Source organism: Heliangelus exortis, chromosome 8 (genome assembly GCF_036169615.1).
Source record: "Heliangelus exortis chromosome 8, bHelExo1.hap1, whole genome shotgun sequence".
Lineage (NCBI taxonomy): Eukaryota > Metazoa > Chordata > Aves > Apodiformes > Trochilidae > Heliangelus > Heliangelus exortis.
The window spans coordinates 9,531,173-9,548,208 of record NC_092429.1 but is presented as its reverse complement, the minus strand read 5'-3'; the positions used below and the strand labels follow the sequence as shown (position 1 = coordinate 9,548,208).

General features: G+C 38.9%; 1 protein-coding gene across 1 annotated transcript; it reads right to left on the bottom strand.

Moving 5' to 3' along the window:
- Positions 1 to 1,057: 1,057 nt before the first annotated feature.
- Positions 1,058 to 17,018, bottom strand: GPBP1L1 (GC-rich promoter binding protein 1 like 1). Its single transcript, XM_071750263.1, has 11 exons — positions 16,881 to 17,018; positions 15,932 to 16,049; positions 14,593 to 14,722; positions 13,951 to 14,234; positions 11,239 to 11,311; positions 9,910 to 10,103; positions 7,289 to 7,429; positions 3,866 to 4,024; positions 3,210 to 3,334; positions 2,239 to 2,341; positions 1,058 to 1,984 (listed from the first exon to the last, which is right to left on the bottom strand). Exons 2-11 carry the CDS (start codon positions 15,989 to 15,991, stop codon positions 1,838 to 1,840), a joined length of 1,416 nt encoding a protein of 471 aa, XP_071606364.1. The 5' UTR covers positions 15,992 to 16,049; positions 16,881 to 17,018; the 3' UTR covers positions 1,058 to 1,837.
- Positions 17,019 to 17,036: the final 18 nt, after the last annotated feature.

The following is a 17,036-nucleotide window of genomic DNA, read 5'->3' as shown; positions in this document are numbered from 1 at the left end:
TTACACATGGTTATCAGCAGATGGATGGGATGTGAAGGGCTTTTTTTTATATACTTACCCCATTTCTTAACAACAATGCAAATACTTCTGCATAAGTTTTCACTTAAATAGATGTGGAAAGTTAAGTTTAAAAAAAAAAAACAACTGATAAACCTTTCCAAAGAAAAGCCTCACTTGACTGGACCAAAGTGGTAGGACCTTCAAAAGGAAGACCATGATCTGAGAAATGGCTGGCAGGAGCCCAAGCACTTGCCCAAGCATCCCCAGTAGACACAAGCAACAGGAGCTTGGCTCAGTTCCCTGTGGGAACTAAGCTCAGGTGGCAGTTTCAGTGTTCCCTTGAGTTAAGGTGCAAAGATTCAAAGCTAAACGTTAAAATATTATTAGACATCTGCCTTCTCTGCCTCGCCAGGAGTGGATTAAGAAAGCTCAAGCAAGCCCTTGGATGAAATCCCCCCAGGTCAGTCAGACCAGGATTTTGTATTCCATGTGCAATTCCATCCAGCCCACTTGCAAACAGTGCACAACCATGCATATACTTTCCAATCCAAAACATTAGTGTACAAGCTGAACTTAAAACAGACACTGAAATAGCTTAGGCCACAACCAAGTTGTTTGTAAAATCCTTTTTAATCTAATAGAAATGTTTTCATGAATTTTTAAAAAAGATTTCAATGAAAACAGCTTTGGATTCAGACATTCCCTTGCCACGTTGTGAACATAAACAGCAGCATTGCACTAGGAACAAGTGACACCGACCAGTCGAGCTTCATGGTTTTGTATGAAGCGGAAAAAAAAAAAAAAAGCAAACTGCTTCAGTGGGAGATAATTCAAATTATTTTAATTTCTCTTTCAAAAAAACCAAACAGGGGCTATCATCTCACCATTGTTCTCCCTCTCCCTTAAAGGAAGAGTTCAGCTCCTACAGTCTGAGCATTACAGCAATGTTTGCCAAGTGGAAAAATAGAGTGGGAGAAGAAACCCAGTGCTATTAAACCCCCAAAGTTGAAGGTCCCTTTAGAGGAAAGCTTTTCTTACATAAGAAAGACAATTAGAATTGGCAAACTGATGCAAAATATTTATTCCAAGTTAGTTATTTTTGATGCAGTAGTTTTTCCCCCTCATACAGACTCAATGTGATAGTCACTTTTTTAAATCTGTAAATAATGTTATCAAAATAATCTTAATCTTTGAAATCTCACAAAAAATTTATATTTTACAATCCACCCTGAATATCAAGGCTGCAAGAAGAAGAACACAAACAATTCCTATATCCAAATATTTTACAGCTGTACCCAAAAAAAGAAAACCACAAACGCCTGGTTAAGTGATGAAGCTCCCCGAGCCGCCAAAAAAAATAAAATAAAATAAAAAATTCATGTTATTAGCATTAATTTAACATAATTAGAACTTCAATAGCCATTTTGTCATTGACAATGATTGTTTTAGCACACTGTTACCGCACGGCATTATGTAATGCAGGCGGCACTGTTAGAAGCTTGTTGTTGCAAAGATCAGTCAGCCACTTGTATCCTGCTTACAAGACTGAACTTGTGCACTGCCCCACAAGGGATTTTTGTCAAAATTTGCTAGCTGCACAAACTTCTATTAAGCATTAGGGCAAAAACAAAAGAAAAAGCTAAAGAAGCCAATTTCTCTCTTCTTTGGGATACAATTATTTCCCTTGTGCATGAAGTATCAACAACAAAAGAAAAAAACTGAACAGACTGGAGACAGAATAAACTCTGTTTAGTTTATACAACCCCAAACACGTGTTGAACTATGAACTGAGTTTATTGGGTTGGTTTTATTTATTTTAATTTTCTTGTGCCCACTTTCAGGCATCGTCATCTGATGTTTCGCTGCTACTAGTTTCTGTGTCTGAGTCCTCAATCTTTGTCTTAAAAGTGCTTCTCCAGTGGAACAACAGGCTGGAGCTGCGGCCCTGAAGAAATCCATTCTTCCCAAATCCATTTCTTCTTCGCTGTAGGAATGAAAGCAAGTTTTAAAACAAGCAACAGTGCAGAGAGTAAGTGTTGCTAACCATCTGTGGACACAAACGATATATTTAACCGTATACACGTGCTCTGCACAGATAAAACAGTCATCAACTGCACTACAATCTGACTTCAGTTCTTTGTCTTATCTAATGCCCTTAAGACTCAGACCACAGTAGACTTGTGCGTGAGAAGGGAGAGGGAAAAGAGCAGTTGCAAGTGGCAGGAGCTGTAAACATACCTGCTCTGATTTAATCTGGAACTCTTTGAGCTCATCCTCCGTGAGGGGAAGGTAGTTCTCATCATTTTCAGGATATTCCTGCCATCCCATTTCTTTCAGTAACCTGGTTTGTGGAGAAAATAAAAGGGGAATGGAAACTGAAGCAAGGGAACAGTGGCAAAGGAGGGAACATTCTGTCCACGAAGCACAAGGTTTGGTACTAAATCACTCCCAATTCACCAGGGAATCTTCTACATTACAAATCACTTCAACAATGCCTTGTGTTTACCCAACATTTTTCATACTCCATGTCTTTTACAAATATTTAATCATCAGCAGTCCTGTGCAATGGGTAAATAATCTGTCAGAAGGAAAGCAAGGCAGATATTTGAAATTCTACCCAAGGACACTGAAGGAGGACATGAGACTAATATTAACCAGCAATACAGCTCAGGATTCTCCTAAAACTTACTATCCACTTACACCAGATGCTCACAGTGCTTACTCATTAAAGCAAGATACAAGCAGAGATACTTAACTCTCCCCCACTTTTACAGTATTTAAAGCAGCACAGGAGTATTTTTAAGTGCAGACAGAAAGTGGTGTGTACGTGTCAGGGTGTATTGTCAGCCTTCAGACCATTCCATTTAGGACACCTGCTTGTAAATTAACCAGAATCACACCAGGTTTGTGCTCACTCCCAGTGTGGGCAGGTAAGTATCTAGGCAGCATTAAGACACAGGGATGTGGCACTACAGAAGCACAGGAATTTAATTATAGACCATGGCAAAGTCTTGGCTCTGCTGTCACCAGTGTCTTGTTTTATTTTCAGCACAACTCCACCCAGTCCAGCACTAGTTATGATGTTCACACACCCCTAACTCGGTGCACACAAAGCTGCTTCCCAGAGAGCTGTCTTTGAAAGTTTCCTTCTCCTCACACAGTCCAATGACTTGTGCTCCTTTGGACACCTTATTTTGCCATTTGCTTACCTGTGTTCTGCTTCCAATGAGTGAGAAAGGTTTTCCCCCTCCTCCGGCAAAGGGAGAGAAAGCCCATTCTGGTGGCAGTTCTCTTCCCAGTTTTCCTTTGGTTCTGGTGTGCTGTTGCGCTCCATCTGAAGAAAAATAAAAGCATCAAAATGTGCTTGCATCATCGTCAGTGGTTTCAGAGTGCAAGTAAGAACACTGTGAGAATGAAATACACCTAGGGATGGCCTTTACATTCACATTAAGCCATAGACTTACACATTTAGACATCTGGTGCAAGCTTCTGAGACTTTGAACCTGCACCTTTCACAAGCACTACATTCAACTTTTATGTGGATGTAATTTGCCAAGGAAGTTTGAAAGCAAACCAAGGTGTTAAAATATGGTACTGTTCCACTCTCTTTAGAGAATCCTTGCAAAACTCCAGATTACCTTCATCACCTGTGACCTTCCCTTCCACCTCACTTATTACTTATCCATTTCATTGTGTTACAGACCTTCCTTCGTCACAGTGCTGCTGGCACCTGTGCCAGACCAGTGAAGGTCATTTCTTTCCTCCTCCAGAGCCTGAATCCCATACACTGCTTTTTTAAAATTTATTTTCAGTACCCAGCTCCTTAAATACATGATGGTATATACAGTAAGGACAGAGATCTTACATCCTCCAGCTTGTCACATTCTCTGTTCTCTGTTATCTCCCCATTCCTATCATCCTTCAGTGCCTTCAGGAATTCACTCTTTTTATCAGTGGTACGGCGCATCAGCTTCGTCAAGCGTGAAGAGCAGATCTCAATGGGAGGGGTGGTGCTGGAAGGACTCTATGGACAAGGAAGGGAGAACACAGAGACTTTCAAAAAGGATTTCTGCAAAGATGGGTCCCTCTCTCTTCAGGGGCTGTGCTTACATCTTTCAAACATCCATCTGTTTTTTGGCTAGCTCTTAACCCCTCAAAACACCCAGAATCTAAAATTCCTATGAAAATACTACTGACTAGTGTTGCATATTAATTTCTTCCCTTACCAGCACATTGTTCTCCCACCTATCATTATTGAGTCTTAATTTTTTCTTCCCCTTGGAGTCAATTCACATGGCCATGAATACATATATTTTGTTACTCAGCAGTGTAACTCTCAAGCAATGCTGGAGCCTACAGCAAAATATGAAGGCAGAGAACTTCATGCAGGACTCCTGCCTTACAAAAATTTAAAAATTAGACTTTGTTCCAATTTGTGTCTTAAGCCATTCTGACAGACTCTACCCTGAAACTAAGCTACAGGGTGGTACTCTCCTTCCAGGGAGTCACCCTTAAGAAACCACAACTGGCTGTGAAATCCAGGTAGCCACAGCCTCAGTATTCCTCCCCTTGAAGAGCATATTGCTGATTCCTTGCTACATATGCTCACAGCCCAGATGGGTCAGTATGGACCCAGACCCAGACATCCCTGGAGCCTGTGGGAAATCAGCTCAGCTCAATTCATGAACTCCAGGTAACCTCCCAAGCTCTTCCACAGTGGTTAAGCTTTCTCAATTATCTCAAATCTGTGAAACAAGCATAAGGCACAACAGTCTGTACATTAGCAGCACCCCAGCCATGACACTGCAATAAGAACACTACTAACCAAGATGAACTTTCAATTTAACCTCTTCCATCATTTTGACTGGACACACAAAAGAAATCTAAAAACTGTTATTTGAAAGTTCCAAATATTGTTAACATTCTGCTCATATTTGGAATTCACATCTGGCTGCTCTAAGACAATGAGGAATTTAGTCACAAATATGGATACATGACACTAGAATCTTGCATGCAAAACTATTATTTTCCTTCATTTTATTGCCTTTCCCCCCCAATATTAAAATAGTAACATTTCCTAAAGCCTGTAGCGTTCTCCCCCCTCTTTTTTTAAAATAAGGGCGGGAAGGCTGAAAATGAAAAATTAATCTCCTTTACAAAAGATTTTTATCATACTAATAGTGATCTGAGCAAAGATCTAGAGAAATAAAATAGAACAAAAACAAGGCAGCAACTGCTGCATATATTTCTAATGCCTGTTGCACATAAAAGACTGGTGTGCAATAACTGCTTCCAGGGAATTACATGATGAAAGTTATGTCTTATGGTAAATATTTCTCAGGTGGCCTTTACAGATTTTGCCTAATTCAACACAGTAAGGAACTAAAGAGCAATTTTAAGACATACCAAATGATTGTGAGTATTAGGATAAAAGCTTGCATAGTACTGAAATTAAAGCTCTTAACATGGTTATTAGTGTGACTGCAGTGACAGAACATAGTAATAAACAAAGGAGACTAAAAATTAGATGTCTTAGTTAATTGGAAAACTCTACTAAAGCACCTCAGCTCTTTGCTCAAAGTAGCCATTTCAATGGCACTGCATAGAACTGCTGAGGTACTAAAACTTAATTTGTAGAAATAAGGTGAAAACAGTTAAAGCTAAGGTTTAGAAACAAGAGTCCTGAAGGAGAAGTGAATTTTAACTCAATTTGGATTTTATTTATAACTTTCTGCAGAAGCCTTTACAACATTAAGAGATTGTTACATAAAGGCATACAAGTAATAATTTTTTTGCTTCTTTCTAAATGCAGGTTTAACCTTTTGGCTGAACCATCTCAGATTTTTTTTTTTTTTTTTCAAGAGGGGCACTGTGCATAGTATCAGATTTGTTCAGGTATCAGTTTGCTTAACAGGGGTGGCTACTCTTAACAGAAAAGTCATTCTGTATAATTCAAGAATTCAGACTATATCTTAATTTGGTTTAGACTTTCTCATGGGGCCATGGTGCCAGTGCTAGCTGTCAACACACTGTGGTCTCTTATGAATAAAGGTGCTACTTCTAACACTTCTGCAAGAGGAGCATTATCCCCATTTCAGAAATAAAAAGCCTGTAGTAGACCCATGGAACTAAGATTGTGTCAGATTTGCTGGCCATGGTTCTGTGTTTTCATACTGCATATCTCCAATTGATTCTAAAAAAAATGCATTACTAGTGTCCAGTTTTATCCAAGAGGAATTTTTAAACCTTTTTTGTTTAGTTGATTAACTCTGTTAATACAAGAAATATTAAAGGAAGTACTGCTTGTTCTGGAGAAAACCCAGATGCCTGCTCCTGCTGCCAGGCCAGTACCTGACATCTCTGCTGACTGAAGTTTCAGTCAAGACCTTCTGGTGTGGGGAGGAGGAATAAAACAATGCAGACCACTTTCATTATTACAGCAGGATATGGAGTGAATGCCTCAGGAGCTACTTAGAGGTGAAAGCTTGTTTATGTTTACATCACTTATGCTGTAAAGGTGTCAATACTGTGCTGTGCACTAAACAGGAAAGCTGCCAGCACAAAGGACAGACAAAAACAAGGTAAAGGACAGGCACCCAGAGTAAGATCTGCTTGTCAAAGTGTCAGTTGGATGACTCAACTATTAATTTTAATAACTGCTTATTGAGCACCCTGTTAAGCTTTGTGGAATTTAACAGCATTTTGTACATAAACAATTAAGTGCTTTTAAATACTGGTCAAAATATGTCTTGTCACAGCTGAAAGTGTTAACAGATGTATGTGCAAGATTATTTCCATACTTCAAAACAAAAGTGGAGGTAAGTCAGTTTCCATCTCACCTCCTTCCATCACCAAAATTAAAACAAGACACTGCAGCTGAAGACACACGTACACATAATTAAAGGCCCTCAGCCCACTCAGAGATCACACTGCTTTTGCTGCTGTTCTCTTAAAGAAATGAGGCAGATAACCCTTTCTCTACACCACCAAGTCTATGCGTGTCTAGTTATGCAACGGTATTTAAAACATTAGTATATTTTTTGAATATTGGAGGGAAATGCTAATACATTTGGACAAACACCAATGGCTTTGCGTCCAAGTAAACTACACTTTTATTACTCTTTGTGTATCTGGGATATGGCAGAACATGCTAATAACATACAAGTGAGTCATTCTTCAAGGGTGCAAAGGTAGGCATGCAGTGTACAGAGAGGACTTTGTCACGTTTAAGCTATAGTAGATGACAATGATAAAAGCTCCCACCCTATTCCCAAACTCAACCCCTTACCTCTTTGGGAGAGGTGAGGGCTGAGCTACTCGCCAGTACCGCTGGTTTGGTTACAGACACTGGACTGGTGAAGGCAGAGTCACGGCTGGAGGAAAGTGAGCCTGGTTTATGTTCATTTCTGTTGGCTTTCCATGGGCTTGGCTATATTGGAGAGTACAAAATACAGGACAGTAAAAATAAGGCACAAAGGGTTCCTTGCAAGTAATAACACAAAAACAAACATTATGTTTGCTCTTATACAGATTTTTTCTTTCCCCTCCCCTCTCCAAGAACAGTCTCAACAAATTTCCCTTGATACCCACTACTTTTCCCCATCTTCTGTTTTGTCCAAACCACATAGTTCTGCTTCATGGACGCCACCCTCCAGTAAAACACCACTAGAGCTCAAAGAAAAAAAAAAAATCTATCACTGCTCTTCGTTAGCTGGACTCACCACCAGGTAATGGAATTCATGTTACAGATAGAAAGAAAAAAATGCTAATTAAATTCACATTTCATATGGGAACAGTGTGCCACAAAGAAAGGGTTTGCACCAGTTGACAGTAACTTCCCCTGTGCAAGGAAGCAGCTCTGATTGCACTGTCGTTAAATCACTTGCACCGATTTAGCAACAATGTAAGAAAAACAAGAACAAGAAAAAAGAAACAGTCAGTTCATTAAAGTTGATGAGCACTTGCTGTTTTGCTCTAGATACTCTCTGCAGTATCCCTTCAAACACACTACTGATTTGGCTGAAAAGCAAAGACTTCAAGATAAGTTTTTGTTACTTGGAATGTTATTCTTGAGTCTTTCTTATCAACCAAGGACAAACAGTGCAAAATGAAAGTCCATACAAAAAGGATCCTAACAAGAAACTATCAAGTAGCACGAGAAATACACTTGTTCAAGCATCAAAACATAACTGGTTCCTTTTACCCCTTAGAATTCTGAAGCCTACTTTTAAGACCCTAGCATCTAACTCATGGAAAAGAGAGTTAAATCTGAGATGCAACAAATCTTTGCCTTCTGTAAGCAATGGCAGCAGAAGCTGTTATATTTCAGTATGGTCTAACTCTGCATTGGGTTATTTTATTAATTTTAAAACAAATAAAGCAGTAGGGGGGGCCATCAGCACTACTCTTACACTTCAACTTAGAAACAAAAGCAATCCACATTACTCAAGAGATCATTCAGCATTCACAGCACTCATTCCACACATGCTCTTCAAACCCAGAAAATATCTCAATAAGTGCAACATCGCCTAGTATTAAAAAGAGAGTGTAAATTATTATGACAAAAAGTCTCCCCAGACTGAGTGGTTGCAGATATCCATCTCAGATGCTGACTGCTGTTCTCCCAGCTTCCACAAAGGGGCATCTTAGACAAAACCAAAGACAGACCCCCACCACTTTCTCAAGGAGGCCGCTGGATTCAAGCAAAATCCAATCAAAATCCAATCCTATCAAAAGGAATCGTTTGCAGATTATGGATTGCTCGACTGTGAACAATTAGCCAAGAAAGGACAGATTTGTTTCACTGCCACCACTTCTTTTCCTTTCAGTACCACTTGGTATAACTTAAAAAGAACATTCTTCATTCATTTTGCCTGTGACAGCTTTCCAATACTGCTGAGTTTGTCTAATGGAATGTTTTTAGCCCTCTACTGTTTTAAGACACTGCAATTTCTGTACAACTTCAGTCTTCAGAATAATGCATCCTACCTACCACCACTGCTTTATGCCTGCACCTTTAAAAAAAGACATCATGCACACAGTTTTTCTGCCTAAAGATAAGTTGATCTCCCACCTTTTAGCTTGCTAATGGTAACCATTCATTATCAAAAACTCTGTTGATGACACCAGCAGATAATCTGATAACGATTTGAACCATTAGGATTTTCCTGTAGTTGGCAGAATTTGGTAGGAATTAAGAAAAATATACAAAAGAGAAAGGAGCTCTAAATTTGCTGTCTTCTAATTATATAGATGATTTCTTTTTTGTGAATGTCACAGCCAGTATTAATAACTAATACATTTTAAACTTAAAATATTTAGGCACCTTTTTAAAAAACAACCAAACTAATAATTTTCTGTAGCTTCTTTAACACTATCAAATTAACAATGTTTCTATGTCATAATACATGTAGAATCTCTGGAAAAATGCTTAGAACTAAGCAATGAAAAAAACCTACTTGTTTTTTTCAACACTTCTACTCCTTTCAGTAAAAGAACTATAACACAACCCATTACTTTTCCACCCCTTCTTTAACGCTCAACTAAATTAGAGTTTAGCTGAAGGATGTTACAATCTAATCTGATCTTAGCCTCAATTGTGTTTTAAACACAAAGTATTGTAACCCAATAAAGATTTCTCAAGGTAAGCACATGCACATCACAGCACACATTCCACTTCCCTAGCATTGCTTGTTTTGTCTAATTACGATAAGGACTTGTCTAATCCATGAGAACACACCCAAACAGACAGTAGTGTAACTCAGTCTTCTGGACTGGCAGACCAAGTGGCATTTTAACAGGAAAAAAAATGTCAGTAGAAGACCTCTGTGTAAAGGCCACTACACCAGAAACTACTGGATTCCATCTCCTCCTACTTGTCCCAAGTTCACTTAGCTGGAAACCTTGTACCTTGGAAGGTGGAGCTGCAGGCTTAGGAACCAGATTTTTGTAGACACTTGGGACAATGGTGGTGGCTTTGTTGCCATTTGCCAGGTGAGAAACAGGCGATGTAAATGCAGCTGAGAAGGCGGCAGCAGGATCCTCTTTTGAAACCTTTTTGATGACCAGCATCTTGGTAGGTTGCTTGGCACTAGGGGGGTTTTCTGCAAATATAAAAGGAGAAAGATTTTGAAACACAAATGTTCTGTTTCACAACAACAGCTTCAGTATATTCCTATAATTTGTTCCCTCTCAAACTTACATACTACACATCTGATTCTGAGACTGCTACCAGCTGTTCTTTTATTTCAGTTTTGAGCATAGATACTGGATAAGGACGTCAAGGTCCAATCTCTGAAGGGAAAAACCTACAGTGACATCAGCTAACAGCTTTCTGTTCACCCTACTACAGGAATCAGAACAGATATTAGCGCCTTTTTTATTTTTTTTTTAGCAATCATGGATCAGCTTTGTCAATAACACAGCAAAAATATTTTGCATAACTTTTGAGGTATAAGACAGAGTGCTTTTACAAACAAGCACAATTGATATTTAAGGCCAAATCACATTTGCAGAAGCAGAATAATTTAACAACAGTAATAATATAAACAGTTAAGAGCCATAAATGGTAGTTGTCCTTATTTTTTGAGCAGAACAAGAACTACCTGACAAACATTCAGAAAGTACACAATCTCCTATTATAGCAAGGCATGGTTTAGAATTTTTTATTTATACTGTTTATGATATTTAACCCAATTAACCTAGGTGCATTTTAACTAGAGATTAACCTGTACTTGCTAGAACTGGTACCTTGTTTCCCTCAATTTTTTTTTAAAGATTTAGATATGCATATCACATTGGGATCACAAGCAAGCCTGTTCTGAGTTTAAAAAAAAAAACAAATAAATCCAAACCACAAAATTATAACAGTTGTGCTGTATTTCTAATATAAGCATGCTGAGTCAGGAACTAATGTCTAGGTTTACTCAAACCTGCTCTGCTCTTCAAGCGATGACTTCATGAAATTGTAAATGCAATAAGGAAGCAAATGCAGAACGGTGACATTACTGCCACCAGCAGGTTCTTTATAGCAAGACAAGCACCGTTTCCAGTAGACAAGAATGCCAAGAGATCAGTGAAGACTGGGGGAGGAAAACAACAAACGAGAGAAAGCTGCAAACTGTCTGGTTCACTTAAAGTCTTTAAAATCTTTTTATAGTGGAAAAAGCCTAAATTTTAACGTCTGTTACAACTTTCTGGCTCAGCATTCTGTACAGCAATGTAAAAACCTTTGCCTACCCCATACTCCAGAAGGTGTTCCTAAAGGTTTGTTCTGGTTGTTGTGTCTTCCAGCTTCTGGATTCAAAGATGGCTGTAAACAAACAACGCAAACGAATATATTGTTATATTCCATACAATAAATACATTTCAATATTAACATAACTTTATGCTTCTGGGAACCCAGAACACAGGTTGATTTGTCAGAACAGCACCTGAATTACAAGAGTATGCTTTCTCACAAGTCATCTAAAAATCAAGCTTCTCCTTGGCTTTTGCTGTATTTCCAACAGAACTATCACACTGTACAGGAGAGGCCCTTTACTATACAACTGAGTAGATCCTACTAACCAACTCATACAAAAGATTTAGGTATTTAATCAGCAGCTCAAAATATAAAACAGAACCTACCTCAGAAGTATATGAAGACTCAAGTCTCATTTCCCTAATATTTTTATATTATAACTAATAAAAAAAAGCAATACTAGGATTCTAATGTAAAGTAATAAAGAATACATATACATCTACTGACAAAAAAGCAACATGTAAATTTATGTGAAGCCTCAGATTCCACCATACAGAAAAATACTGCATGCAGACCTACCTTTGATTAGCTATCAGGATTCAGTTTAGCGGAACAACTAAGGATGTGGTCAAGCTCAAAGCAGAGTACAGAAAACCTAAGTGTTCAGTGGGGTTTCTGATCAGCTATTCTCCCCCCATCCCAAATAACTTCAGTTCAAAGCCCTCTTTTTCTCCTTTTTAATGAATTCTTCATATGTTAGTTACTATGACAATAGCATAAGTCTCTAATAATGAGCTTCTGAAATAGCAGGCATTCCTGTTCTATACGAGTTAGGAAAAAACGTCACACCATAGCATAAATTCCTGCCTCAGATCCCAGAAATTCCTGTTTCAGAGCTTCATTTTTTTTTGTTACAAGTCAATTTTATAGCAGAGGTGCTCACACCACAGAACTTAGGCTAACAGACTGTTTTGCAGAGCTTTCAGGAAAGTGTTGCCATCATCAGTCACACAGGCCTAACAGCTGTATACTTCACCACAGTATACATTACTTTCACCACTATGGCAAAGACAATACAGGAGTTTTTTTAGTAAAGCTTGCTGCTAGACACTCTGTAGTATTATAATCTTAAAAAAACAAGGAAGGGGAAAGTAGTTACAGAGGTAGAAACAGACGTGTAATTTGCGTAAAGCACTCATCAAGGAACTGAAGAAGGGAGTGAAGAAATAAATGTAAGAAAGATCTAGACTGATTACAACACTGCACAGTCACAATTGTTACAAAAGTCTTCACTATTTCAGCAAGCTTATAGAAATACTGAATTCAGTATTGAGAAATTAAATTAGCAGAAATCTACACACAGCTTGATCACTGCTCTCCAGGTGCTGACCACCCTATGAGGGAGGGTACCACTCCTAACCAGAGCAGTTTAACACAAGCAGCAACCACTCCCCAGGGACTTCACTGAAAAAAACCCTTAAGGAAGCTTAAACTGGCTTCTGTGGCAAATTAAGTAGAGATCCTAGATTTTGAAGCAGCTGTGTGGCATTCATGTATTTCACTCCAGCTCCTAACTTCCTAAGTAGAAGCGGTGCCATCTAACTGCCCTATCAACTTCAGCTGTTAAGTCTTCCAGAGAAAAAAGCTAAATAAGACAGCAAAAAGCTCAAAATTGATACACACAAGAGTGCACACTATCACCAGGAACTCTCATTACTGGAGGCAGCAATGGCTTTAGAATTGAAGATGAAGTCATAGGAATTGCATCAGGTGAAGGGACTGAGTTACTAGAACTTTACAGACAATACTGACCTCATTACACTGGTCAAGAGGAGCCTAGAGGAAGCAAGAAACAACATACAAAAAGCAAAATACATGGTCTGATAATAATAAAAGCCTCATCAGGGGCCAGAAAAAAAAATTAGGACTGGAAAGATAAAGCAGAAAAGGTGCACATATATAGCCAAGCATTACCATTAAGGAACGAGCATGGTAAGGATAAAAGCTGTAACTACAAGAACTATTTGGTAAAGCTTGAAAACTTGAAGATATTCCAGTAAAAATAGAGCCAGGACATAAGATACTATTGTACTGACACTACCATGTGATTCCGAATGCTGGATAAGAATAAAGTTGATGAATTGGAGATACTGATGGAAGAAGTGTCTCAAGAAACCCTGATCCACAAAGAGACAGGAAAACATCTCTGATTATAAAATACTATTCTAGAAGATTCAAGGCAGTTGGCTGTAAAGGTCTGAGCAAGTATGAACAAGCCTGTACCAGAATGCCAAGACAGAAACAGGCAGACTAAAGATAAGCTGAATAGCTGTACTTAGGAGCTAAAAAAGGGTTTGTAAACAAAGCCACAGTCAGTACAACTACTCTTCTTGCAGCAGACCGAAGTGTCACCTTATGGGTTTCTCTGAAGATCTGGTTTTTGTGTTAGAATTCTGTCTTCATTTCACAATAACTATTTTGCAAAACATAGTACTGTGCCAAAACCAACAAGTCATCAAGTCCTGAGGACTCTAGGTACCAGTTAGCATCCTGTCAGTACTGGAACGATTTTGTTAAATCTGTTGTGATCTCAAACATGGAATGGAATGAAACTCTAGATCTTCGCCACCTATCAGTGCTACTAAAAATGAGATCCAAAAAGCTGCTTTCTCACAGCTGCCACTTCTAGTGAGAAGCTACACACTTACAAAGTCTTCTTCTTCAAATTGCAACTGCTCTTTATCTTCCTTCTTCTCCTCCCTGGATTCAACAGGCAGCTTTTCTTGAAAGGCGGAACTTTTTCGAGAATGGAAGTTGCCATTCCAGTGGCGATGAACTCCAGTTCCTCCTCCACCACGCTGGTTCACACCATCATGGCCCCGTGAGGAACCATGCCAGCCAGGCTGACTGCCAGAAAGCCCAACATGACCTCCTTTAGAAACACCAGAATCTACAGAATCATGGCGGAGAAGGGATGGCTGATGCCAGCAGTCTAAACAAAAGGAGATAAGTATGCAAATAAAAAAAGTCAACACAGTGCGCAGGATACTGAAAATATCAGGTTGTTTTTCTTGTTAAGTCAGTGTTCACTAAGTAACTAGGCCGAACTTATTAAGCTACTGTGTGATTGTATCAGAAAACAAACCAAGCTACACAATACACATACAGCTACCACGCAAACCCCTTAGGCCTGAGCACATGGCATGGAAGTAGGTAACACAGGTTTCTTACAGGAGTCTTTGAAAAGGTACTGTTTGGGAAAACGTGGTTTCTATTCTGCAGAATTCTTCATTCTGTAGAATACTCCAAAATGTCTGGTCTCAGGCTGCATTATGAGCCTTCCTACTCACCTCCCGCAGTTCGGAGGGGCCCATTATTGAAAAATCCATCAGAGGAGTTGTGTCTCCTACGGCTCACCCCAAAGCGGCCCTCTCCCCGTGGAAGATGCTCTCCATGTTTCTCAAAGGTAGTTGCAGGGGACTGCAGAAAGTAAAAAGTGATGTAATGAAGCATTCATTAGGGCATTCCAGGAGCCTGTCAGTTCAACAGTTACATTTTGATAACAGAAAAAAAAACCCAGAAAAAACCCCACACCAAACAACCCCAAATCCCATGTTTCTGTGCTAGTTTTCAATACACCATCCATATTTGCTTTGCTTAGCTGACAATGTCAACAGTCACATGAACCTGATCAGAATGGCACACAAATCCTCAGATCTTACCCAGACAGAACCTAAAACATGAATCCTACAGGCAGTCTCTGTAATTACATACTTTCATTAAAGAAATTCTATGATACATAGGTACTCCTAAAGACAGAAATGGAGGGTCCAAACAGTCTGAGTAGAATTCTGAGATACTCAAGTTAGAGCACTTTTGGACTGAAACAATTATGATGCTGTAGATAACACTAATGTTCCTAGCATTAAGATTTCGAAGAATCTTTCATTCCTCACTTTCCCTAATTTATAAAAAAAGAAAGGTTTGTTTTAAATTGATCAAATATCCTGAAATTACTTTTGTACCCTTATCCTTAAGCATGAAGATGAAATCTGTATTCTTTCTTGTTCATAAATGTTACCCATCATGAGCTGGTTGGCTATTAAAGTGTTTCTCCACTGCCATGCACAAGTAACACAAATTGCTAAACTCCCAAAACAGACTTCCTGGGTCAACCTAAACTTCATCTGGAACCAGTTTTAAAAAGACAGTGACAGGCAAACTGCCCTCATTTTAGGGTTGCAAAAAACTAATGAGTATTTCTGAGTTTGGAGTTCAGAGCTCAAGGGCTTATTATCAATCTCCTACTCAGCAAAGGTCAGATTACTTTCATAAATCAAATGCAAATTATATCCTGAATTGCAACTAAGTGGCAGCTCAAGTCTTGACCCCCACAGATTTAGGGCCATTTCTTTAAAGATTTTCTACTTGGAATGTCACTGAAGTCACAACACAGACACTGAACTACTTCCATGTCAAAACACAAAGATTGCTTCACCTCTGAAATAAAAGTGATACATTCGTTGAAACAAAGACAGAAATTATTTTCAACTAAACTTCCAAAAGCCTTCTTAAAAACCACAAAAATAGTTAAAATTAAAAATTTTAAGTTCAACAAAACATTGGGGCAACTTTTTGCTCTTTATTATTGTCATAGATGTAAAAGGAGGAAATCTGTGTTAATGATACCTTGGTTGACTGTGGTGTTGAGAAGTTAAGCCAGGCAGGAACAAAGTCATGCTGCGCCATTTAGGTCCAGTGTCTCCCTTCAACAAAATGAGGCATCAAACCTCATGGCCAGGATCTGTAAATGAAAAGAACATTCCCTGACATTTTTTCCAAACTGGAATATAGTAATACAATTTATCTCCCACAGCTTGGCCTTTACAAATGAAAGGGAAAAGTGCTGTACTTTTTCTTATTACACTTAATCATTTTTTTTTCCTGCTGACTTTGTTGCTATAACCAAAACAGGTAAGAACTTAAACATTAGCAGTTACTTCCTGTTTACAATTAACACACCCATAAAGTTCATGACAGAATGGGTGTGGAGGTGGGAAGAGAATAAGCAGCATACAAAAGCCATACAATGCACAGACATGTAAAATCAAGACATCACAGCATTTTGGGTGCTTTCCTTCATTGCACCCCTCATTGTCTCAGTCTGCAAAGGAGTGATCACTGCATGTTTCATTCCAGAGGCCACACCAGTGATCATGACAATGACCTGCAAAACTATCATATAATAACTCCTGCACCCCCAACTTAAAATCCTGTCCAGATCCTCCAACTTCCATGCACCAGGGAATATCCTATGCCAAAACTTCTTTCATAGCTAAAAAACCAAATGGTTAGGAACAGAGCACAAGCTGGCTGAAGGATCTTAACGGAAGTTTAACTTGAGACCAATTGAGGCTTCTCACTAAGGAATGGGAAATGCAATTATTCCTTCCAACAAGTCACAGCAATTTCCACTACTCAAAACAATGAATATTCCAGTATTGCTCTGTATAACTGAATTCTGCCTTTTTGTGAAAGTTTTGCAGTTTACCACTTTGCTTTCTTTTTCAACTGTAATTTATCTATGAACAAGTCGACACGATATATGAAAAAAGTATATATATGATCACTTACCCTGAGTTTGGCCTCTATAGTTCAGTGTCCTCAGTTTCTGTGCTTCACTGACTTTTGGGTTCCTTTCTTCTCCAGTATGCTGTAAGGCCAGCCTTGAGGCAATAGTGCGTCTCAAAGCTGAGCACGAGAGGCCGCACTTCGTGCCAACTGTGCCCTTCAC